The 25,244-nt window shown below is 43.6% G+C and overlaps 1 protein-coding gene and 1 long non-coding RNA gene across 3 annotated transcripts in view; one reads left to right on the plus strand and one right to left on the minus strand.

Moving 5' to 3' along the window:
- Nucleotides 1-2,361: 2,361 nt before the first annotated feature.
- On the plus strand, nt 2,362-23,399 carry LOC142410453 (uncharacterized). The gene is made up of 3 exons (XR_012775922.1): nt 2,362-2,556; nt 22,181-22,253; nt 22,351-23,399. It is a non-coding gene; the product is annotated as an uncharacterized LOC142410453 (long non-coding RNA).
- SCG5 (secretogranin V) overlaps nt 21,184-25,244 on the minus strand; it is a 29,876-nt gene continuing 25,815 nt past the window's right edge. For both annotated transcript variants that reach the window (XM_075503025.1, XM_075503026.1), the window contains exon 6: nt 21,184-21,876. In XM_075503025.1, the coding sequence (XP_075359140.1) occupies nt 21,781-21,876 (96 nt within the window). In that variant the 3' untranslated portion in view covers nt 21,184-21,780. The remainder of the gene's footprint in view (nt 21,877-25,244) is intronic.

Raw genomic sequence — 25,244 nt, forward strand, 5'->3', positions numbered from 1 at the left:
GAAGACCTAAAAAAAATAAATGTATTTGGTGGGCTTCAAATACCAGCCAAAGAAAGAGGCAAAACACAACCCTTTGACTACTGAGAAAATTGAAGTGGTTTATGTCCCAAAGGATCAGAATAATTTTATGCCTGGCTTATTATATATGAATTACAGAAATAGTCTTATGTAATGTTTTCATAGTTCATAGATCTGTATTTTTGAATATACAAAAAGGCATGGCAATGGCAGTTCCCAGAGAACCATAATTTTTCTCTGAGATCAAGACAGCAAAACTAACATCTCTGCTTGGTAGAATTTTGATACATTCACATTTCAGCTACTTCCTTCTTGCGAGTCATGGAGATGGCTGTTCTGAGACACATAATGAGTGTAGGCAGTAATAAAAGAAAGAAAAAGGAACTTTGAAACTTTGAGAATTCCCCCTTTAAGAAAGCATCGCTCCGTAGGACAGCCTACGGGACTACAGGGAAGTTGGGCACCATGGTGGGCATGGCTGGTACCAAACCCGAATTAGACTTGCCCTGAAGACGCCCATGCAGCTTGACAGCTCCGCTCCCCAGAGCGAAACTCCCCTCAGACAGATTTGCTCAGGGAGCCCTAAAACCACCAGAGGAGTTTTGCTGCTGCGCCCAGCCACGCGTCCTGAAAAGGAGAAAGTCTTCGGGAGAAGCCACGCATTTCTGGGTGACATCGCCGACAGAAAAATAAACGCTTTAGCACAGCTTGGGACCGAATCCTAAAGAGGAACAGAAAGACAGGGGCATTGGCGCCCTTCACCACTTACATACAGTCTCCACCGCATGGTGGTTGGTGACTCCCAGGCTTTTTCGGCGCAGGAGGAGCGGGGGCAGGAGGGGAGCGGTTCTCCAGCTCACGGATCACCGGGCGTAGCTCAGGGGCAGCCGTGCTCGGGGGCTACCGGCGCTACACCAAAGGTCTCCGCGCATCCCACGGGCGGGTAACTAAACCCCGCGCCGTTGCAGCAGACAGAGCGAGCCAAACGCACGCTGGTGTTTCAGAGCCCTTCTCTGCGCAAAAAGAGGTTTCCCCAGTACTGGATCTCAGACCCGAGGAGCGAAACGGGGTTCACTCGCGATTCTTTCACCGACAGGAGCCCCGAGCGGGACAGCAGGAGCGAGGCCGCAGCAGACGGCCGGGAAGGGACGTTACGGCTCAGAAGAGCGGGCCGGGACAGCGGGATGCTGGGGCCCGCGCACCTTCCCAGCCCGCCGCCGCGGCCCCGCACCGGAGAGGACGGCCCCGCCCGGGACGGGACGGCCCCGCCGCACCGCCCAACCCGCCGAGGTAAGACAGGGCTGTCGCTGAGCGCAGCCTGGGTGAGCTGCAGGGTCACCGGCGGCCGTCGCGGCGCAGAGGCCGCCGGTTTGGCTCGGCTTGGCTCGGCTTGGCTCGGCTTGGCTTGGCTCGGCTTGGCTCGGCTTGGCTCCGCTCGGCTCGGCCGGCAGCTTCTCACCCGGCTGCCCGCGGGTGCGGACGCTCCTCGCGGCGGCTGGCGACACCGCCCGGCTCTCCTCCCGGGGGGCGGCCGCGTCTGGGCTTACCCAACGGAGGGCGAGCTCCCTGGAAGTGACTCCCGAGCCCCCGGGGGATGGCATTAAAACGGACGGGGCGAGGAAACAAGAGTCCTCCCGGAGGGAAAAGCCCAGCGCCAGGTCGCGCCGCGGGCCCGGGGCCGAGAGGAGCGCGGCCAGTCCGCGCCCGCGGGGCCGCCCGGGCCGGCGCGCTGCGGGGAGGGCTCCGGCCGGGCCGAGCCGAGCCTGGGGCCTGTCAGCGCGGGGCCGGGGAGCGGTGGCCGACGGATGCACGGAGCCGTCGGGGCGGCAAAACGCCCCTGGCTGCGAGTCAGGTGGGAGGGCAGGGCGAGGAGGCGGAGGAGGGGAAGGCGGAGGGGCGCCGGGCGCAGCGGTGGAGCTGCGGTCCGTCCCCCCCGACGGCGCCCGAGGACGCGCGGCTGCGGGACGCGCGGCGCTCCCCGCGGGCGCGCAGCCGGTGCAGACCCTCCGCTCCGCGGCGGCCGACCCCGCCGGCACACGCCGACTCCCCCGGGCGGTACGGCCCCCGCCCCGGGGAGCTCCTGGAGGCCCAAGCGCACGCTCCGCGGAGGAGCGGAGGTTTGCAAAGGCGGGGGCCGAGCGGTCTCGTAGAGGACAGCTCGGCGGGACGGGACGGGACGGGACGGGACGGGACGGGACGGGAGGGGACGGGGCCGGCACCTGGGGACCTGCCCCCGCCCCGCTCCGTGCAGAGGCCGGGCCGGGATTTTGCCGTGTGTCGCGTGGGCGCCGAATCCAATTTGTCGGGAGTGATGCTGTAGGCGGAGATGAGAGGCAGAGCTAACGGGGCTTTGGCAATCCCTGTGCCTGTCAGGGGAGAGATGTAACGGCGCCCTGACCCCCAGCACTGCAGCGGAAGTGTCGGTGTCGCCTCACTCCCGCTGACGGGAGGGACGGGTGTCACCCTCTGCAAAACCGAGGCGCCCAGGAGTTTTGCTAGACACCGATGAACGACTCCTCCCCTTCCCCCTCCCCGAAGGTAGGATACAGAGATTAAAATTTTGCCTCCCACAGAGACCGGCCGAACTCTGCAACTGGCGGACCCGTTTGCGCTCCCGCCGTGCGTGCGCGCAGCGCAGCGCAGCGCAGCGCAGCGCAGCGCGTCCCGGCTCACCTGCGCGGCGGCGGCGGCTCCTCGGCGGGGCCCGGCTCGGCGGCGGCGGCTCCTCGGCGGGGCCTGGGGCTCGGCGGGGCTCTGCCCGGCGGGTCACTCGGCGGAGCGGGTGGCGTGGGAGCCCGGGGCGGCCCGGGAGTCCATAGAGAGTGAGTCTCGGATCCTGCCTACAAATTGCAGCAGCGCCGAGCTGTCTCCCATTTAAATGTCTGCCAGCTGAGATCTGCTCTCCAAGCCCCTCCAGATCATTGGACAAGCGCCTCCAAAGCCCGTGTTATCCGCCCCCTTTAACACTTCCATAAACTTCCACCAGGGAAAGCTTTCGGTCGTCCAGATAAACACTCGACTACTTTCCTCTCTTAAGAGAATCGGTGCTAAAGGTCACCACCCCAAGGAATTGTTCCTGGAATGCACAGAAAATTCACATTTTCCATCCCCATTAAAGTATGACATTTAAGAAGAGTTAAATCCGCCCCCCCGCCCCCGCCTCCGCTGCCCTTCCATGCACGCTGCCCGGGGCTGGGCTGCTGGGGCGCTTCCCCGCCCGAGAGCCGGCCGGGCGAGCGGTGGGTCCCGCAGCGGAGCCGCCGCGGGGAGCCCCTTGCCGGCCTGCCTTGGCCAGGAGGGAGGCAGCCACCTTTCCGGCCCTCCCTGTTACAAATTGGCACTGCTGAGGTTTGCCTTCTGCAAATATGCCGGGAGTCACGCAGCTTTGGCAAAAAACCCCTCTGTGTATGTGTGCGTGGGGGAGTGTTAAAGTGTGGCTCCCGATCCGCAGCCGCTCTCACGGCTCTATCAGTGAGATTTTGTTTGTTTTATTTTTTTGCGTCCCGCCAGAGGCGGGACACCTCGGGTGGCTTTTTCCCCTCCCGTCACTGCGTCTCTCAGAGGGCTGCGGGCTCCTCAGGCATCCCGCGAAGGGCAGGGGCGGCGAAGGAACGGCGCGTCCCGCCTGGGCTGAGCGCGGAGGCGGCCGGAGCCGCCCGCCCGTCGGGGCGGCCGCGGGGGCACTCACCGCTGCGCTCCGCTCCGCGCCCGCGGCCGCCCCGCAGGCTGCCGCTCCGGAGCCCCTGGGCCAGGCGGCCTCGATGCCCGGGCCAGCCCCCACCGCTTCTCAGGGGTCGCTCGGAATTAGGCAAAAACCGGCGGGGGCTGAGCGTCTTTGCGGACCGAGCCCTCCGCAGCCGTAACCCGGGCGGGTCTCTCCGCGCCGCGGCTGCCCGAGCCTTACCCCGAGTCTGCAGCCAGCGTCGGGGCACCGAGCGGCAGAGCCCTGGGGGGCGAGGGGACCTCGCAGCCCGCAGTGGCAGCCCGCACCTCCCGCGGTGCCCCCCGGCCCCCAGGAGCTCCAGCACCGGCGCTCGTCTCCCACGGGCTTTTTAGCACGGAGGGCTGCAACGCTACCGAAGGACGGAGTAATTACGAGCAGGAGCTGCCTCTGAAACACGGGTTGACCTTTGGGCTTGCTCATTAAGCAGAGACGTTTGTCAGCTGCCGCTTCCAGCGGTGGGCATCACCCAGCACGAAGCGAAGCAAAGAGAAGCGCCCTGCGACGGACCCGGGCCGTGCAGGTGGTGCTGCAAGCGCCGTTTTGTTTTCTCCTGACTGTCCGGCACGAATTACTGCCTGCGAACCAAACCGGCCCTGCACCTCAGTGACCCAGCCCTGGTAGTCAGCACCCACCTCGGGCCTCGGAGAGGCCCGGATCTCACCTGACAAGTGGAGGTTTTTAGTGCCCCTGGTTTTGCAGATGGGGAAGATGAATTAAAATGAAAGGATCCGCTACGTTAGGGATGCCAGGGCTAGGCAAGATGCCAGGTTTCTGACTTTTCACAGTACTTAGCAGCAGCTTGCTCTTTGCTACGGCCAAAGGATGGCTCCACTTAGTGCCAGTTATATAGGTGAGTGCTCAGCAAGGTAGTAAATTAGGCCCCTTGCTGTAATTCACACACACATTTAGCAATAACTTGTTGAAAAATAATCACTTCAGTTACTTGACCAGCAGCCTGTAGAAATGCTGCGGAAGCAACAGGGCAAGCAACCGCAGTGCAGTGGTAGGTGGCAGCATGAGAGAGAAAATGTGTTGGTGTGCAGGGGCCACTGAAATTCAAATACAATGAAAGGGGGAAGGATTATTGGCAAAGAATCACAGCAAATGACATCTAGATGGATGGAAGGAGAGGCCTAGGGAATTTTTAGGGTTTTTTTGTTATTTTACTCAAAAAACTGCTATTAAAGTTAATAGATGTTTTTAATCAACTGGGGTCCTTCCTTTGTGAATCCAGAGAAAAAGTCACAATTCCCACCTCTCAGTATGCTGACAGACTTTATGCTCCTTTTCTTTTTCTTCTGTTAAGTAGTTGTACTGATGTGTAGGGAAGGGGTCTAGTCACCTCTCTTCTGCTCTGTCTCTGACTCTGATTACCCACCCTAGAGCCAAGCGGGTGGCCTAGGGCCATGGTCCAGGCGTTTGGTGCTGGAGGAGGTGTTCTCTGTGGTTGCTCTGAGCTCCTGTTGGTGCCTGATGAAGGCACTGTGTCGTGGTTTAGCCCCAGCTGGCAACTGAGCCCCACACAGCCGCTTGCTCACTCCCCCCCAGTGGGATGGGGGGAGAGAATTAGAAGAGTAAAAGTGAGAAAACTCGTGGGTTGAGATAAAGACAGTCTAATAGGGAAAGCAAAAGCCGTGCACACAAGCAAAGCAAAGCAAGGAATTCATTCACTACTTCCCATGGGCAGGCAGGTGTTCAGCCATCTCCAGGAAAGCAGGGCTCCATCACGTGTAATGGTTACTTGGGAAGACAAACACCATCGCTCCTAATGTCCCCTCCTTCCTTCTTCTTCCCCAGCTTTATATGCGGAGCATGACGCCATATGGTATGGAATAGCCCTGTGGTCAGCTGGGGTCAGCTGTCCCGGCTGTGCCCCCTCCCAGCTTCTTGTGCACCTGGCAGAACACGGGAAGCTGAAAAGTCCTTGACCAGTGTAAACATTACTTAGCAACAACTAAAACATCAGCGTGTTATCAATATTATTCTCATACTAAAATCCAAAACACAGCACTATACCAGCTACTAGGAAGAAAATTAACTCTATCCCACCTGAAGCCAGCACACACTGGCACTGCATGCACTTCCAGGCATTGCTGCTGGCCTGCAGGCAAGCTGCCTCTCTGCTGTATTTTTCTGGGATGTAGTTTACATGCCACTCTGGCATTGACCTTCTTAGATAATGACACTTCTGGGCATCAATTGTAGAGCAGTCATCTTCGCTTAACGCCTCACTGCAGTCAAGCATCTAGCCAGAGTGGCTGATGTGGAGTAGATCTCAGTCTGTCCTAAAGCAAACTAAGAAACCCTTTAGGAAGCATCTCCAGGTGTGGAAGGTGTGTTGCCTTCTCAAGACCTCTCTCCATTTCTTGCAGTTGAGTGTTCTGCACCATATTTTCCCATCTGTTTTCTTTCACTCGGTTTAATCCACAGAGTGTTTCAAGTAGGCACTAGCATCTTGCATCCAGCAAGACAATTTTTCAGATTTCTTGATGATTGGAAAGTAGAATTATTCCTGCAAGAGTTTGCCTGCTCATTCAGAAAAATAAACCAGTTGGGTACTAACTAGGTAAGTAATTGTAGCTGTATCTCTTTCCTTGGACTGAATGAGTGTAGAAATAAAAAAAAAAAAAGACTTGGCAAAAAAGAAGAAACATTTCTGTCTATTTTTATTTCTTTGTGGTTGAGGGAGGTGGGGGGAAGACATCTTTGTCCTTATTGTTCTTTTCACATCAGGTATCCAGATCATTTCCAGCTTGGAAGTTTGTATTCCTTTTACTGATGGATTCTTTAACAAAACATTCCCCAAGTTTACTCCAAAGGTTCAGCTGTGCTGGTCAGATCCAACCAAAGGTGAGGTTCTGCTATCTTCTGGCTTAAAAAGCCCCCACTGCTTAAAAGAAAATGCTTCCTCTTCCTCCCCCCTTATCCCCACTTGAAATTCTGTTGATGCTCACCAGTGCTGCTAATTGGAGCTGGAATACTGATGGGGAAATTTTATATAATTATTTAGTACAAAAGAGGCCTATGGGAATATGCATATTTTTGTGGCATAGATTTGAGATTAAGAGCTTCAATGTCATGGGGCAGTAACGGCCGTGTACTATGAACCTGGCTGGATTCAACTACCCGCTTGCTATTGTTTTGTTGGGCTTTTTTATTGTTGTTTTTTTTTAAATTTCCTCTCCCATTTCTTGCTGGTATTCGCTGTGTGAGTTGGTCTTTGTTTTAGTGGAACAGTAGGAATTGTTTTAAGCTTAAAAGAAGTGCTGTACTTAATTCTTGCAGAGAAAAATGTTACTGGGCTGAGCTCCTGTCTGCTACTGCTAACTTTTGAGTGCTACCCAGTATATCCTCACTGCCAGGACAGTTGGCGCCTTATTAAAAGCCTTTGCAGAGAAGCCAAAGACTGACAGGGGCCAGATCCTCTTCTTGAGTAAATTGGAATAGCTTATAATAACTTCAGGGAGATGTAACTGATTTATGCCAGCTAAGAATCTGGCCCTAATATACCTAGAAATCCAACATCTCTCACTCCTCGACGTGTTCCTCCAGGTCAGAAGTAAGGCAAGCTGTCCAGGAGAGACAGGGCACATCTGAACTGCTTTACTTGATATTTTGAACTGTTCTGCTAAGGAGAGAAATGAGCTTGGTTTACAGGGCTATGAATCTGGCACTAATTTACAGAGGAAAAACTAAAAGGGTACATAAGACTCAGCCATTGATGACAAAATCTCTAATGTTTTCAGTGTTTTTTGTATGGCAGCGACTTGAGATTTTTCCTTTCTGTTGGTAACATTCAAGAAGAGTAACGCCAAACCACTCTGCTCATGTATTTTAAAGCAGAAAATATACATGTACACACCTACATACCTACCTACCAGCGTGCCTCAACTTCTTGTTAATACAGAGGTAGTGATGCTTTGCTGTGCTTTTCGTCCTTTAAAATTCCAGCGGTGCTCATGAAAAACTTGTGAAAATAAGGGAGTGAAGTGTTAAGGAAGAATTTGTCTCACCAACACAACCATAACTTTTCTTATTGAGCTTGTAACAAGGCTAGAAGCAAGCGCTGATTTCCACTGCAGTCTGCTGCTCGCCACCTGCCATCCCAGGGGGGAATTTGAAGCTGCCCAGCAGAGGCGTGACGCGATGAAGTTTGGCACAGTGGTTATCTGATGCGACAAAAGATGTGTGCGTTGCAGAGGTGTCTGGTTTCAGAAACTAGTTTTGTGGGACATGCTCTCAAAGATGAGGGATATCTTCATGTTATGGGGATTATCGACCTTCAGGTGGTGTACATGGCTGATCTTCCTATCTTGATGAGCAAGGTGAGCAGTGTAATTCATGACTGGGAGCATAAGCAAGATTATACGTAGTGTGTGTTGGATGGGCTGTGCATAGAAATGCTCTGTCGTTACATTATTGCTCAAGTGTGGGAGCTTGTTTGCTTTACATGGGAAAAAAAAAAAATGTTTTGTCCTAGAAAAGAAATGATACTCCAAGAATCCAGTTCCCTGTGGGATTTACATATATCCAAAAGTAATGGACAAAAAGCCTTATGATAAACCAACAAGGAAAAAGATTTCTCATTTTTTATTTCAAACCTAAGTAGGTAGACAGTAATAAATGGCATAAGATGAGGGAAGGAGATGTTGTGGGCTTTGGTTTCAACATACTCTATTAACATACCAGTCCTATGGTTCTTGTTCGGGTACTCCACTGTTTATTCTATTACAGATTATTGTACAAAAACCCCCTCATTTAAATAGGGTAGCTGAACCTTATCTGACCATTGTACTTCATATCAAGCTATATAAAATAATACCAGAAAAAGATGAGGTTTGTCTGGATTGAGTTACATTTCTTATAAAATTTACTGGAAAAAATCAAGCTTGAGACTGTGCAAAAATTACTTGAGACTAGCAAAGTTCTGTTTAATTAAAGGACTTAAATTTTTATCTTATTTGAGTTTTAGAATTAATGTCCATGTGGCTGAGGCTCCACCCCACAGCCTGAGAAGAAAGATTTGGATAATATTGTACTTGTTAAAAACCCAGTATTTTAGATTTAAGTTGACAGAACATCAATATTTTAATGTATAGATTTCCATCAGCTGAATGAGAGAAAATTAAGCAAGGGAAAATATTTACTTTGCAGGGTTTTTTGAAAATTAAATATTTTTATTTTTTTAGTTTCAAAATACGACTTCATCTAGGAATATACCCCCATTTCATTTGTGAATGTTCAGAAACAGAACATTGGAAATCAAAAGAATGAATGGGTTCAAGGTAAAATCCCTAGCTTTTAGCACCCAAATACTTTAAAAATCTAGGATCCCGCTCTGAAAAGTGGCCTAGTATGTCTGAAAAGCTTTCTTGTTTAGCATATACTACATGTAGAGTCAGGTTGTGGGCTTATAATGATCTCTGCACCTAGAGCCATGGTCACCCACCAGCATTCCACTCTGCTCTGTGCTGTAGGCATAGAACAAAAAATATGTTTTCTGGCCTCAAAACACCCACATATATAACACAATCCATATGTGACTATGTTTCAAAAGTGATTTAGAAGAGGTTATTTTATTAGGATGAAGTTTGACTGCTGAACAAATATAAACTTTCATGCCAAATGAGGAAATATCATTTGTCAAGCTAACCTTTTATAACGCTTTTCACAATTTTTTTGATGCATCTTATGTATTTGATGGCTATAGAAGAATTTGCCAAGAAAATGAAAGCCATAAAATACCCATGAAAAATTCCTCTGCCCTCATGCATTTGCTTTTCTTTTTCTTCTGTCTCATGAATCTGTAGGAGATGTTTGCTGGCATGCTTTGCTTTCAGGGCAGCTCTGAAGCAATGTGATACAAGAAGTGACTCAGCTAAGCAAACTGAGTTTGTGTGAGTATAAGAAGCCCTTATAGTCTGAAGTCGTAAATGGCTATTATGAAAGGAGGCATCTAAGGAGCTCGATGTGTTATTTGCTTCCATATTTCATTCCAGGGATATGACAGCTATGAAATACAGTCTCCAGCAATGCTGCAAAACTAAAAGACTTCCTTCCCACACCTTACTGCATCCCAACATCTTAGACAGATTACATACACTTTTAAGCCATGTATAGATATCTCATACACAGTTCTGGCAAAACAGTCCTTTTTACTCCTTTCTCACTATGATGAAAGGCAATTTGTTGTTGTGTACCCACCTGTAACTCAGGATGTTACCTGGAAGAGGAGTGCTTTCTCCTCCTTGCAGTGTGGGGGCTTCTGTAGAAGCCCCCACACTGCAACACCTATAGAGCAACACAGAAGCAACACCTATAGAGCATACGATGTCAGCCTAGCAGGTAAGATAGATAGCTGGAAGTTAAGAAGTCTAGGCTTTTTTCCTGACTCTGCCACTTACTGCCTGTAGTGAAAGAAGAAGGAGTGAGAGAGCCAGGAGAACCATTTTATTATGTAAGAAGATTTGCAAGGCTTTTGTTTCGGTTTGAGTTTTTCTTTTATCCCATTGCCCTCTTCAAAATTCAAATCTTATCCGTTCTTTTTGTTTTTCCTGGCGATATCCAGGTAAAAACGGAATACCAGATAAAAAAGTAGCTTTGCAGGAATGAAAGAGCTGAAGCCCTTTTTTTGGCTGAGACAACAACTTATTTAGACTGTATAGAACTTCTGCATTTTATATTTGAAATCCAGTGTCACAAAAATGGCTGCTGTGTTACGGGAAGGGAAGAACCCTGTCAAACAGTTGTACTGCTGCAGCATGGGTTAGTCCACTTCTCAGAGTGAATACTAATGCGGGTGGGAAGAAACAGAACGCTTCCTCCCTGCAATTTTTTATTTAGATGGTCTCTGTGTCAAGAAGAAGAGGTGTAAGACACACAAGTACACCCCACCCCCCACCTTCATCCTTTTACCTTTTCACTCACTGATTTTCTCTTCGTTCCATTTCCCCACCTATAAAACTGCAATAGGGAACACAGTTCTCAAAGGAGCCAGAATCATTTTGGCCTAAATCCTTGAAGCTGGGTCGGTACCAAACTTCCCATGAAATAAGCAGCTAATAAGAGGAGTTGAGAGTTCGACTTAATCTGCGAAGATACATCATATATTTTTAACTGTCACCTATTTTGTATCTACATGCTTGAATGCATCCATTTTGCAATTTCTAAAAGCTTTTAATGGGGAAGAAGACCTTCTAACTTCTGTAGTTCTCCACAGTAAAAAAAAAAATCATATTTCCAGTGAATAAGCCAAGTTTTCACTGTTGTGGACAAAAAAATCTAAAGGCAGACAAAGAAGTGTTTAACCAGTTGTGGTTATCTAAAAGAACTGCTAAAGATAAGGCTCCAATTTAGCAGGCTTTGTTGATTTGAATAGCATTTTAAGTATATACATAAATACAAACAGATAGGTAAGTGCTTTGGTAAGAAAGGTGGATTTGTGCGCATACTTCAGTTTTTTGCTATACTTAGATTCGGACCCAAATCCTGCAGGGACTTGCCAGATGCTTGACTTTGTTTTCAGTGGGGCTATGCGGAGTGTATAAAATGAAGTGCACACAACAATCCAAGAGGCTTGAGTCAGGCAAGCCTTTCTAAAAGACCCCAAAATAATTTATATATACATCTTTCCCCTGTTAAAGGGCATTCTAGTTGATGTGCATACTAGAATGCTAAACTTTACGAACTTAAGAATTGTATATACAATACAATAATAATAAAATACAAAAATAGTCTCTTTTTTATCTGTATGGTTACCAAAAATTTACTCTTTCAAAAATTGCCAAAACAAATCACTTCTGGGAAACTACACAGGCGAGCCTAGGGCCAAATCTCTTGTCTTGATATTTCCAACTGCTCTGTTTTGCTTCTTCTGTTTCCTTGTCAAAAGTATCCTGTTTAGCCTGTTTGGCTAAGGGCAGTTGGATATTTCTTCATTGATCTTTCCCTTTCTTATGGTATCTTGAATTCTAATTAACGTTTTTCAAGTCCTTTTACTTTATTCTCCAAATATAGCTACAACAGACATCACTCTTCCCTTTCTGTGGAGCTGTTCAGAGCCACGGAAGAGCTGTCATCTTACATTCTGGGACTCACCACGCTGCCCAACAATTCTCCATTAGCTGCTTTCATTGGCAGTTTGATTAAATGATTTTTTTTTTCCCCACAAATAACATGCGATTCAAAGTGCCTGGAAAAGTGTAAAATCACTTGATGTTAGGAGCTATTCTGTAAATAGGCTTGGGAGCAATCCTCTAGGTGTTTGTAATTAATCAGGCACCAAACAGTTGGAGCTTTTGGATGCACTTTTAAGAAGTCTAAAAATGTAAACAGTTTTCTTTCCTCTCCCAAGGAAGTTGTAATGCACTAAAGACATAAGCGAAGAAGTTAAATTGCAAGTGACCAAATCAATTACACTTCAGATCAGACTGTGGCAGGGCTTTTTGGTTCTCAACCAGATGGAACTAGACTCCTTGTGAAGGAGGTGTTAATTATTGTTGTTGTTGTTGTTATTATTATTATTATTATCATTATCATTATCATTATCATTATCATGGTTTCAAAATGAACATATGAAGTCACAGTACAAATTACATATTTTTCCTTTTGAAAAATATAATAGAACATTTAGAGGAAAGAATCTTTGGGAGCTGGTGTCACCAAAAGCTATGAGACACATTGTGCTGGTTTTGGCTAGGGTAGAGTTAATTTTCTTCGTAGTCACTAGTATGGGGCTGTGTTTTGGATTTGTGCTGGAAACAGTGTTGACAATACAGGGATGTTTTAGTTCCTGCTGAGCAGTGCTTGCACACAGTCAAGGCCTCTTCTGCCTCTCACCCCACCCCACCAGCGAGGAGGCTGGGGGGGCACAAGAAGCTGGGAGGGGACACAGCTGGGACAGCTGACCCCAGCTGACCACAGGGCTATTCCATACCATATGGTGTCATGCTCAGTATATAAAGCTGGGGAAGAAGAAGGAAGGGGGGGACATTAGGAGTGATGGCGTTTGTCTTCCCAAGTCACCGTTACGTGTGATGGAGCCCTGCTTTCCTGGAGATGGCTGAACACCTGCCTGCCCATGGGAAGTAGTGAATGAATTCCTTGCTTTGCTTTGCTTGCGTGCACGGCTTTTGCTTTACCTATTAAATTGTCTTTATCTCAACCCACAAGTTTTCTCACTTTTACTCTTCTAATTCTCTCCCCTGTCCCACCGGTGAGGAGTAAGTGAGCAGCTGTGTGGGGCTCAGTAGCCGGCTGGGGTTAAACCACGACACACATAAAAAAAAAAAAAGAAAAGATCCGTGTAGATATTTCTTGTTCTTCTGATCTGACCAAAGAGAAAACAGAAACAAACAAGATATTTTCCTGCATTGTCAGGCAAAGAAGAAATCCTCCTTTTTAATATAGTAAATTCTTGGATTCAGAGTTCATGACTTCTTTTGGCTATGCCTTTCCTGTAGGCTGAAGTTTTTACACTGAGACAGCTATCATGATGTAAAAGCGTGCCAGAGACAAGGTACAGGGGTTTTTATCTTGATGTAATTAGTTGAGATAAATCCAGGTGAGGGCACAGGCTATCTGGAGGCAGAAAGCACTTTTTTATCCAATGGAGATGGGACGATTTGTTTAGAAAGCCTCTGCGCATTAGGGAGGAGGTGACTACTACAATGAAGTGTAACAAAACCGCCTTCCTAAATAGAGAAAAAACAGCATAACCACATGGGACTTCCTTGTTTCTAATTTAGAGAAGCACTTTGTAAGACCAAGTACTTTTATGTTTTAGTATCTCAAATCAAATTGTTTACTCTATCTGGGGTCCAGATGCCTCTTGCTTTGAGTATACTACCACCAGCTTCTGGAAAAGCTCTGAAAACCCCTTCAGTATTTGGCCTTGTATATTTTAATAGGGAGAATTCCACCTGAAATCACCTTGAAAGGAATTATTCCTGCTGGTGTAGAGGAAAAGATTGTGACTTATCTTCAACGCTCAAAATGCTTATAACAAGACATGTCTTGCTGTAAAGAGATATCCTGTTAGCAACACTAACAGGGTCCCTTAGGGTCACTGGAGCCTTTGGTCAACAAACCTGATGGATGACAATGATCGCAAGATCAAATTTGTCAGTGGAATGCTAACAGTGAGTAAGAAAGTGGGTTTTTAAAAGCTTTCTTTTCAACAGATGCAAAATGATCTAAAGATATTTTTTAAGTTACTAGAATAAAGAATGCACAGTCAAGTAAATGAACTCTTGCTAATTTGTCTTGCTAAATGTAACATTCTTCCAATTATTTGGGTAGCAGCTAAATACATCTCATTTTCCTGCAAAGAAAACCATGAAAAGGAGTAAAAGAAGGCTGGTATTGTTTCAGGAATCCGACAAGAAAAGATTGTGGTCTCTATCTACTCCCTGGAGGGGTTCAAACTGTACCTCCTCCACCTCCAGAGGTGTAGCCTCTGTGCCACGAGGCAGGAGCCTATTTGTACGGGAGGACTCTGCACCTCCTCTGCTGCGGCTGTTCAACAACTCAGGAAACAATTACATAAAGACAGAGAGCCAAAATAAGGCATCTAGTGGGGAGGATGGGGGAGGGTGGTTGGATCGTTTTCGCCATGCTCTAAGACTACTTCTGTATTTTTATCCAGTGTCTGGCTGGCTCCCCAAACACTCCTTGAGGTTTAGCTGGAGCCCAGGTGTTACCCTGTCCTTCCTCATGTTCACCCTGCCCTACTAACCACTAGATGATAAATTTGTGTTCATTCTTGATCCCCTTCTCTGGCGCTGTTAGAGCTTTGATTCTTTTGCCGTACCTCTTCTAGACACCTTTTTTTTTTTTTAATTAAACCGTCTACTTCTGCTGTGGTATTTTGTGCAATGCCTGGTCCTGTAGACATGTGTGAGGTGGGCCCTTACCAGGCTGATTCCCCCAGGGAATATAGGGGAGGAATTGCCAAGTTCATGGATTCAGGTTGGGTTTAGGACTGAGATAGGTGTAGAGCTGTGCAGGTTCACCGAGTTTCAAACAGCCCAGGCATGCATGGAAGTAGAAGTTTAGGTGCCTGAGGTACTTCATTGACAAGAAAACATAGTTGTTCAGCTGCTTAAGGAATCGGGCAAGGGAGGCAGGGCTTGAGGATCATGTGCTTGGACTTTGGTATTTGTATTGCACACAGGTCCACCTGTGGGCACTTAAGCCTTTAGTGGAGCCGGCCCTCAACCTCTTTGCAACTGTTCACCCATCTGTTAATTGGAAATAATTTCCAGTTTTGTAAACCTCCAGATCAAGAACCTCCAGATACACAACAAAATAGACACAAAGTGTTTTTACAAAGCAACCGATATTTTAGGGGCAGTCTATGAAGGTCTTATCTTCAAGTTTGTGGATAATTCTTGTCCTTTTAAGGGCTCATAGGTTGCTGCTGAGAACATAAAAACACAGCAGGAAATAGCCAATATGGTTAGAAATTAGAATATAGCCTCAACTACTAAAGCAGAAAATAATTAATGTATTTTAAACTGAAAGAAATGTATGTTATTCTGACACATATTGCTTGCACGCATGAGACCTCCTGAAAACAAGTCTTCTGAGAACCCCTAACTTCAGACCCATAGCCATCAGAAAGTCTGCAGCAAAGCTGGAGACACTGTGGGAATAGCAGGAGGAAGCTATAAGGAAACAGAAGCAGGGCAAACTTTGCCATTTTTTTAACTGTGTGCACACACATTACCTGCACATGCACGAACCACTATGGCAGCTGCGTCGTTGGGTTGTTTGCGAATTTAACCAATAGCCAGGGTCTATGCATGAACTATGATAGCAATGCTTATCTGTTATAACAATGACTTTTAAAGAACTTACTATTAACAAAGACTTTTCAAGAACTTACTTAAATCAGCTATGACTATTTTTTAAAATTGATAAATCGTTTACGCAGCATTAAAAATAGGTTTCTTACTTCAGCTGAAGTAACACAGCTTTAAAGCCCATAAATCTTGCAGCCATTGCACTACCTGTTGGAGTCACTTAAAGTTTTGCAAGTGAGTTAGTCACTGGTTGCAACGTTGTTAAAAAAAAGGGAAAAATTAGCCCATGGTGAATTATGAGTGCTTCTCTGGATGACCTGACTTGTTCTTTCATGAGTCTGTTTTGTCCATTTGGAAATATAAAATGCCACAACGTGGTATTTTATTTCCCAATGTAGAAAGGTGTTCTATGTTAGGATGAATAATCAGAACTATATTTCGCCACAGGGGCTATCCTATTTGAATTTCAGCCACTTTTAGAGGACTTCTGGGCATTAGAATGTAGATAATGCACTGACGAACTGCTACGGTTTTTTGTTTGTTTGTTTCTCAGAATAAAGAATTAATTAAAAGAGGCTAAGACTGAATTCAGCATCAAAGCCGTATGCCCCTTCTGTGACCTAACAAACATTCAGATGCCCAGACCTAAAAACCCTATCATATGTAACGGAGATGTTTGGTGACTCCCAAGAAAGTTACATTGTCATATAGTTGTTAGGTTCGGAACAAAGATCTGGAATAAAAGTAGGCAGTGTTTATACATTTAAAATCAGGGCTTAATGGTCTGTAAATGAATGACACTGGTTAGGGAATGTGGGAGAGTTTGAGACTAGTAGCAAACACCACATTATTTTTCTTTGTGCTTTCTCCTTTGCCTCACTCGGTTTACAATGAAATTTAGCCACCAACTCCCACCACTGTTGTTCTTGGAGAGCAGAGTAGGATGAAGAAACACAGCGATTAAATGTAAAAGACACCCATGCATTGCAATAGGAGCTGGATTCCATGTGTTTTGGTAACAGGAAATATAGGAAAAAATAGAAAGAGGTGACTCAGGTCTACCTAATCTTTAGTCTGAAGCCATTCCCAATTCCTACCATCTACTGCTTCCTTCCCCACCTCTGCCCCACATACAAAAACAGACCTTGTTAGTAAAACAGGAATGTTTTTAAGCTCTTTTAGTTCCAATTGGTAATGCTGCTCATTGGTAATGACACTCACATCATTTGAAGTTTGTTATGCTCCCATGTGTTGAACACATGGCTAGCAGCTCTTCCAACCATCAGGCTCCATGTAATCACAGAAAAGAAGTTAGCATCATAAATAAAGCAAACATGAACTGATTCTACATACTTACTTATGGTGAATTAGGTTGCTGAACTGGAATTCAATGCCATTCTTCACCTAACAGCAAAAGGCTTGAGTATGGTAGACCTGGACCATGTATGTACCTGGGAAATAATTCATTTCACCCTTTCATTGTCTCATATTTGGAAATCTTGGCTTAGGACCCAGTCCTGTGCCAATCAGCCATATCTGTGTTTCATGGGACCCTTTATCATGGCAATTGCACCCTCTTCTTCTACATTTCCTTTTAGTTTTTATTTAGTTTGCATCTAAGTAGGTCATTGTCAGTGGCTGAGCACTTTAAGGGAGCTTGTCATCTTTGCTCATGGTTGGAATCTGCCTTTGGCTCTAGGCACCACAAAGAGGTGTCCCTTAAGGACACAGTAATTCTGTATTTTAAAAGAAGACTTATTATTTGAGATAACTCCTGAACATGATACTTATTTAAGAGTATTGAAGGTAATGCATGACTTCGAACAAAACTGAATTTTTAAGCGTATGCATATGTATACATGTGGCAATGGATTCAATATGTTCTGTTTGGGTTTTGTTGCTGTTGTCTTTTCTTTAAGGCATATTAGATTGCCATCCTTTTTGTATCACGCATGGTAGAAATATAATTAAATGTAATTGTCAGCTCCACTAGCCTGAAACCTTGGATTCAGATGTCTTAAAATTGGAGGTATTGTCCTCTGATTCCCTGATATCCTTGGTAGCTTCTGACTTGGATGGAGAGGTATCTTAAATCTTACCTATAGCGCACTTAGCTATTAAAACAGTGAATACACTCATGTCCCCTATGGGTCATGTGAAACTGTACTTTCTTTGTACATTTTAAATTTCTGCGTGGTCCTGGTAGCATCTTCTGAATCTGCCTACCTTCCCTTTCTCCTTCCATAAATCTAAGTCTGTGATTTTGACTGAAAAGTTATCTTTGAACTCCTTGTCTTAATGATCCAGACATTCCAGACTTCCATGTAAAAAAGAAGTACTTGCATAAAAATTAATTCACAGGACAAGTGTTACAGCATTACAAATGAGGTAAGAGTTGGTTTAGTGAGTTTACCAGCAAAACGTAAGAAGATTCCAAGTTTGTTTTGGGTTGGTGTTATTATGGGCTTCTTCCCAACAAATTTAAATGGTTCAAAAATCAGTTTTTGTACAGCATGAAAATGGAAACAAAGCCTTTTCAACACTTTCACACAGCTACTGGTTAGAGGCCTGATTTGAGGGCACGGACTCAAGTCTCCTCTTCATCGTCAAACAAATACTTTTCTTCATCCCCAAGTCCTGACGTTTGGAAACAAAGGGGCTTGAATTTTACTTTGTCCACAACGAAGCCAAAACTTAGTTGACTTGGTAGTCATCTTTCTGCCTGTGTCCCTTCTCAGTTTAAGAGATGAAGGTATGCTTCATCATATTTTGATAAAATAAGCTTCAGATCAGCCTCACCTCCAGTCCTGTAAGTGACTCTCGGGACACTGACATCACATTTCCAGGAACTACTTCCAAGTTTCTTTGGTTTGCTCATGAGTTGCTGAATAGATTAGCGGCATGGTGTTGTTAGGTGAATGCAAATGTGCCAATAAAAAGGAGCATATCCCCTCCTATTTCCCCTCCTAAATAATTCACTAAGCATTTCTATATTACTTTCTTCTGTGGGTTGACATCTTTATATTCTTTACTACAGAGTTTATTATAAGACTATGTTATCTTTTAAATAGTGTATGTTAGTATGTGTGTATGCGTGTGTGTATATATATATATACATATAGACGCACCCCCAGAGTAAGTTTTGTGTCACAAATCAAATCCTATAATCTGCTCAGTTACACAGTGTTTTTTTAAAACTAGGGTCATAAATATTTCTTTACCAGACAAAAGCAATGTTGCATGGCAATACACTTTATTTTCTATAGCTTCTTTCAAGCACATTGTGTCTCAAATATGTTAGAAGTAATTAACATTTGCAGATTTTAAAATAATCTAAAAAGGCTTTAATTCAATGAAAATTCTAAACAATAGCAATATACATGCTCCTTAATTCACATGCATCATAAATGTTAAAGGGTGATTACACCTGTAAGAGCTGAGCAACTATTTACATTCTTGTGAATATTGGTTTGGTGGAGTGAGCTCTTAGTGAGGGGGATAGTTGGTATCTTTGTTCCTTGATTCCAAAAGACCAGCACTGTGATGATTCTTTGTAAAAAAACCCCTACATATACGTGTTTGGGCTGTTGTTGGAGCAGTAGGAGAGACAACTTTTTTTGCTTGGTTTTTGGTTTTTTTTAATTAATATGGGACTACTAATCCCAGTACAGAAAGGCAGGTCTACTATGAAACTGAAATTAAAGTAATTAATCTCATTATCATGGTGTAATAGCTATATTTTATTAATATTTCACAGTAGTGCTGTTGAGTCTTCCTGGTGAAACACTCAAGCTGCCTGATGGACTCAGCAGATGGCTGCTCACCACCACGCATTTGATTTCTTCCAGCAGACAGTTCCTGTAAGACGCACCATTGTATTGTGCAGTGTAAAGGGGATTTTTTTGCTTGCATTTAAAGACAAAAACATTTCTAAATGGTGTAATTTTTCCTTCACCTGCTCTGTGCAGATCTCTCATAGACAGAAGGGCAGCTCCTCAGGCCCCACCAGGGTCACAGGCAGCCACCGGGGTTTCCCATTCGGGTCAGTTTGCAGTGCCAGATTATCACGTCCCCACGCAGTGGGTGTAGTAAGCTAAAGTGCTTCAAGAAATCAGACGTGGGATTGCTGATACTGTTAAGCAAGCAATACTTCTTCGCCCCTCCCTTCTTAAGCCCCCCATTTACTGTACACACTGCCTTTTATTATGTGCTGGTCCTTACCAAGAGCTTAAAAGTGAAATAAATTGCCTTCATGGTTACTTCATTTTTGTGATTAAAATGGATTTTACTGGAGCTAATAAGGACAGAATGTAGCTCAGATTACTTTAAGTGTCTTGATAAAACCGTTGAGAACCTGAAGAAACACCAGCTTCTTAGGAATGGAAATCTAGTGTCCGACCAACTGGAAGCCTTGTAGCCGCACCAGCAGCTGGCTGTGGGGTTAGGTGGGAGGAATGACCATTTCACATACTCTGGACCACTGGGCGAAATTTCAGATTCATGCCATGATATATAGTTTTCTTCTGGTTTTGGAGACAACCTTTGCAACTCTACAATTCTCAATACCTGTGTGAAGACTAAGCAGGAGTGCAGATAAAAAGAGTAAGCTTAAGAAGCAGAGAATACAAGTTCTCTCGTGTGAACAGCTGGATTACTCCCATCCCATCCAGGCACTGGAAGTAGAAGGAGCTCTGTGATTCACACAAACTCCTCAATTTCGTGTCACGTGTAAAATGGGTTTATAAACCCCAGTGCATTACATACTATTTAGTTTTCTCTTCCAGAATTTGTTTAAAGAGGAAATATGATGAAAAACATGATAGTTCAGCCTAGAATGTTACGGAGTTTTGCAATCTACCCGTAAATGACAGGAGAGGACCGACTCTCTGCATACATCATTTATTACAAATTACTAAGTGCTGGGATAGAAAAAGCAAATGCCATACACAGTCATATTTGTGCCATCCTGTTAAGTTTGCTCTTACGTAGCTAGGATCTTTAGTTTCCGTTAGTTTCTCATCTGTTTTTTCTAAGGGGTCATCATTATTTTACTGTGTCTTTCTGTAGGATGGGGAAGGAAACTACAATTTTTTTCCATAGATTTGAAGTTCAAAGCTGTAAGCTAATGCTGGTTTCCATAATTCCAATGCACCATGCACATGGCTTGAAATACTGAAAATAACAAAATTTTAGGTAATTTTATGTTCTCATCTTTCAGAAAGGGAGAACTCAGTTTTCTGGAATATAAAGTTCTTCAATCTCCTAGGGGCAAAAAGGCAATTTAAGCTTCCCAGAGCAACTTCAAGAGCAGTGATAGCTACCAGTGTTATTAGAGTATCATAGTTTTTCAGAAGATCATCAACTGTAATGACCTTCATATCCTGGATTTAGATTCAGAGGATGTTGACACAACCCTATTAACACAGACAAATGTCTCCATCTTCACTTATAATATCCCAGGGACACATAATTTAAGAACATTATAATGCACAAATGCTGCTGTTACTAAGACAAAGAACAGCAGGGGAGATTAATTTCCACACAACAGTACCATTGATAAGGAAGAAAGATGTGCAACTGTTCAGGAAAGTTGTGGACATGAAATGATTAAAACTAACAGAAAAATATTCCAGTGGATAGAGTCAAAAAGCAGTTCTTTAATTTTTAAATTTGCACAGCAATAACCGAGACAAATGAGCCTCTGAAATATTTTGGAAAATGTCACTTTGCAAACCTTGTAGATTGCTTAAATGTTTATTAAAGTGGACCAAAAGCCAAAATTCTCTGGGTAAAATAAATACTTTGTCTTTGCTAAGTAACAATATTTGTGAACAAAACATAAAACTATAATTTTCATGTGTCAAACATAGTAACGTTTAAGATTAAATGTTGGAGTCAGACTGGGCATTTTTTTACATCTTCCTATTTACAAGCTGCTCATTAAGACCATTTACCTCACGTTAGCTATTAAAATGACTAATATTTTTACAGTTTGCTCCATGACTAAAATAAAAACAACAGAGATGTCCTTTTACCATAACTTAACAAAAAGCAGAACCATATTTTTGTTATCTAGGAGAACATACTGTTATAAATACAGCTGTTTTTAATCTACAATTATATAAATAATAAACATGCTGCCATTCACAAGGATTTTAATAGATGATTATATATAAGCAATATTACGATCTAGCAGAGGATGGCATGAGTTTTCATCATTCATTTTTATTGTACTTATTCAGGACCCTTGTCTTCATCTGAAAAATGTGGAACAGACTTCTTTGCTACAACGTTATCCAGTCGCTGTCCTTGCAGATACGGATTCACACTCTGAAAAAATTTAGAATTATTTATACTTATTAGCAACAGGGATACATATAAAAGGTAACTAGGTTTAGTAGATATACTTATACATTTTTTACCTGTCAAATACTTGCAGACTGAAAAAAAAAAAAAAAAAATTGCTCCCAGGGAATAAATCTAAAAGTCAATCAATGTTTTGTTTTCTAATATTTTTTGCGTGCAAGAATTTAATCCAATCCACCAAAAAGAATACAAGTGATGGAGGACTATCGAGAATATAGGACACTCTGAATTAAACACTGTCTTTTTGCTCTAATCCTCCTTTCCTCAGCTCAGCAGAGAAGCAGCAGCAGATCTAACTCCCTAATTCTTGAGGCAGGACAGAACTTGTTAGAGAAGTACAGGTAAGCTTTAGCTTAAATCACTAGCCTCTGATGGACCATATGCTGGGAGACAAGTTAGATACCACGATACCATTTTTGACCAAAGTCTCTTCTTCAGGCCATCTCCTCTCCAGGAAACCCCTCCTCGCTTCCTCTCTTGATGCTAAGATAAAAAACTGCTGGCACAGAAGCAGAGCCAAGCAAGGTTTTGGCATAGGAAATGGCTCTCCTACCACTGCCAGAACAAGGGAATGCTGGAAAGAAGATCCCTGGAGAGGGTTTGCACCATGTAAGCAGCACAACGTGAGACTGAAGATGAACAGATCCTGTCTCAAAACTGTTTGGAGATCATAGTAGTGTAGAAAGCCTATGCTTGAATTTTATCTATACCCATGGAATAAAATGTATTTACTGTATTTGCAAGTATCAAGCAGTTTAGTGGAGCTTCAGAATTAACAAATATTATTTACATCCACTTTCTGGTCTGTTACAGCGTCAGCGTAAACAAAATGCAAGTATATACTTTATCCTTCACAGATACAGACAAAAAAATCTAGTGTGCTGTTTTTTGATGCCAATAAAAATTGTTTGCCTAAGGACAAACTTTGGAGGAATGCAAATTTTCCAGTATCTCCTGATTCTTGTCAGGCTGGCTGTATCATAGAAATTACTTTTCTTGAGATATTTCTGTGCTTCTTTCACCAAAATGTAGGAATTCAAAACTACACCAAAAAAAAAAAAGCTTTTAAAATAGGCATGAAATATTTATTTTCAAATATCCCAAGTATTTGTCAAATCTCTGGAAAAGATTTGGGGTTTGTTTGTCTTTGAGTTTAAGCCCTTGGGTTTCTCCAGATTTGTAGATGCTATCATTAATACTTAATCATAGTGTAGAGCTGCCCTTTTGCTTTCTTCTATTGTTTTTTCAGTGCTTTGCCTGCTGCAAGTGAAAACATAAAAATATTAAGAACCAGAAATGAATGTGGAAAAATCTCTGAAAATAAAACTAACACTAATTTAATGCTTTAAATTGTTAAAAATAAGACACATGTAAATGATTTGTTTGTGTTTGTTTAAAGAAGTTCTGTTTAATGTTAATTTAGTGAAATTCAGCTGTTGCATAAACTTCTAGGAATTATTTGAAGATTCTTAGGAAGATTAATTGGTCTTTTTTTTTTTTTTGGAATGGTACTTGCTTGCTACTTTTTGAAATAAAGTAGAAGAGAATGAGAATACATAAAAATTTGAATCCTCCTCAACCGACAAAAGAAAACACAAAATATAATGCAAAATTTTTGGCTGATTTGACTAAAAAATGTTTAATCTTATACAGCTGTGCTGAATTCAAAGTAATGTGGTTCCCGAGTACCTTTGTGCACAGCTCCGAGCCCACGGCAACGTGACTCAGTGATTATAGAAGCACTCCTGTCATGTTCAGGATATTAGATTCTGGACAGGGCTATGCTCATGCATAGAAATTTAAAAAAGAGGAGAACTGCCAGTTAAATTAGAGGTCACTGGAGGCTTCCTTGTCTTGCACTGCAAAGGCTGCAAAAAAATAACACAGTAGCAAATGGTAAATACATACCTTTGCTATATATACTGATTATGTCTATGTATGCTTGTATGTGTGTTTATATAAATAAATATATGAATATACACACGTACTTAGAATATGTAGTTTGTAGACTCCAGTAGTGCCTCTGTGACTGTTACACTACAGCTTCGTATAGACACAACACAGTTACTGTCCATGGACAGCCCAGTTCTCCAAAGAGGACTTGCTTTAAGCTAAAATTGGGACATTCTGACCCAAAAAGACCAACCTGTTGCCAGAAGCTGTCCTCCCTAAACTCTCTGTCTGTGCAGAAGGGAATAGAGGAGTGGCAGGGACTGCAGAAGGCAGGAGGGGAATCCAGTGGGCTTTTGGGTTTCTGGAAAAATACACTCTACTGCTGACAGCTCTAGGTTACCCTTCAGCTGATAAAGTGAAAATTCTGAATTGTTCATTAAAGCATTAGCAATCATTACGTTATTACCCTCAAAACAATAAAATACTTTAAATGATAATGAATTTACCATTAAGTGACATGCCTGTGCTAAGAAAATAAATCTGCTGCAAAGCAAGAAACTGAAGCGTCACCTGCAAAATTCTGGGCTACCCCCAGCCACGTGGCCGTCGTCTCTCCAGCCATTATCCCTTTTGTATCTGATTACGTCAGTCAGCACACAGACAGAAAATGTTTTTTTTTTTTTCTTTCTTTCTCATGTATATATTGTACTAATCCTACTTCACCACGCTGTTCTAGCTATTAATAAATATTCCACATAACTATTTCCAGAGTAAATTCTACTTACTTTAGAGTTAAAATCAGGTGTCTACCCTTTTTCCTTATCCACTAACAAACTCAAAAATCAAATGCAAGTGGGAGGCAGATACCAAGTGCAAGATAGATCATTAACTTATGGTTGAACAGTGCTTATTACCAGTGATGTGTGAATTGGTAAGTAATCAACTCATCTTCTCCCTTTCTAGCAAAGGCCTTTAGGTTTGAGAGTTAAATAAATAAATAAATCATCTTCACTTACGCTTCACTTATTTTAAACCAAATTTACTTCATTTACAATATAAACGGTGCTGTCATATTTTGAAAAGCTACTTTCTGGCAGAGCGCTAGACTTTTTCTCCTTCTAAAAAAATATACCAGCAAAAAAGCTAAAGACTTTGACTCTGCCTTAAAGTGATTTTTTGATAAAAGCAAGGCTGACACTACCGCAAAAAGAGAGAAGATAGTGAGGCGGACTGTGCAGAGGTTCTCTGTGATATGTGGATCGCCTTTCTTGTTTCAGGGTTAGAAAGATGAGAACCTTTTCATCTTTGTCTTTCAAGCAAGTGAGACAGAGAAATAGGAGTTTAATCTGAGGTAAATCTAAGTATGTAAGTGAATCAAATTACATCAGCTAAAGGACCAGTTCTACTGTCATTTACACCCAAAAACATATTCACATGCA

This window comes from Mycteria americana, chromosome 5, assembly GCF_035582795.1.
Source record: "Mycteria americana isolate JAX WOST 10 ecotype Jacksonville Zoo and Gardens chromosome 5, USCA_MyAme_1.0, whole genome shotgun sequence".
In the NCBI taxonomy this organism is placed as follows: Eukaryota; Metazoa; Chordata; class Aves; order Ciconiiformes; family Ciconiidae; genus Mycteria; species Mycteria americana.